The following is a 536-nucleotide window of genomic DNA, read 5'->3' as shown; positions in this document are numbered from 1 at the left end:
AAGGCGTCAGGGGGGGAGGTGAACCCGGCCCCCTGCCAGAGCGCTGTGCCCAGCACCAGCCCAGGGCCCCATCCCACAGGCCACACCGACCCGGTTCGTCATGGTCTCCAGCAAGCTGTCCAGGTTGCAGACCAGAGCTTCGGCTGTGGCGTCGGGCTCCTCCACGGGCAGGCAGGTGAAGGCCCGGCCGCAGTCGTCGAAGGAGAAGTCGCGGCCCTGGGGACACGGGAAGGCAGCAGGGTCAGCGGGAGGGATGGGGTGTGACGGAGGCGGCCCAAGCCGGGCTGCAGGTCGGCTCTCACCGTGTGCAGGATGAGGATGCGGGCATCCCGCAGGACGTCGGAGCTCACCACCTGGGAGGACAGCCACAGCCCCCCCCCGCCGCCTCCTTCCAGCCTCCCCGGGCTCACCAGAGGCTGCTAGCCCACTCCCAGGACAGGACAACCAGCCCTGTCCTCGTCACTTCCAACATTCCCAGGCCCACCAGCAGCTATCACCCGGCTCCCTCCCTATTCCAGCTTCCACAGGCCCACCAA

The 536-nt window shown here is 68.8% G+C and overlaps 1 protein-coding gene across 1 annotated transcript in view; it reads right to left on the bottom strand.

The window, feature by feature from the left end:
* The window catches only part of FUK (fucokinase), a gene marked incomplete at both ends in the record, with an annotated part of 1,546 nt that extends 1,193 nt beyond the window's left edge, over positions 1–353 (bottom strand). Inside the window, 2 exons of the mRNA XM_008939789.1 lie at positions 91–216; positions 303–353. Of these exons, the coding sequence (XP_008938037.1) occupies positions 91–216; positions 303–353 (177 nt within the window). The remainder of the gene's footprint in view (positions 1–90; positions 217–302) is intronic.
* Positions 354–536: the final 183 nt, after the last annotated feature.

This window comes from Merops nubicus, unplaced genomic scaffold (genome assembly GCF_000691845.1).
Source record: "Merops nubicus isolate BGI_N331 unplaced genomic scaffold, ASM69184v1 scaffold36524, whole genome shotgun sequence".
In the NCBI taxonomy this organism is placed as follows: Eukaryota; Metazoa; Chordata; class Aves; order Coraciiformes; family Meropidae; genus Merops; species Merops nubicus.
The sequence above is the reverse complement of the archived record's forward strand: the minus strand, read 5'-3'. Positions and strand labels throughout refer to the sequence as shown.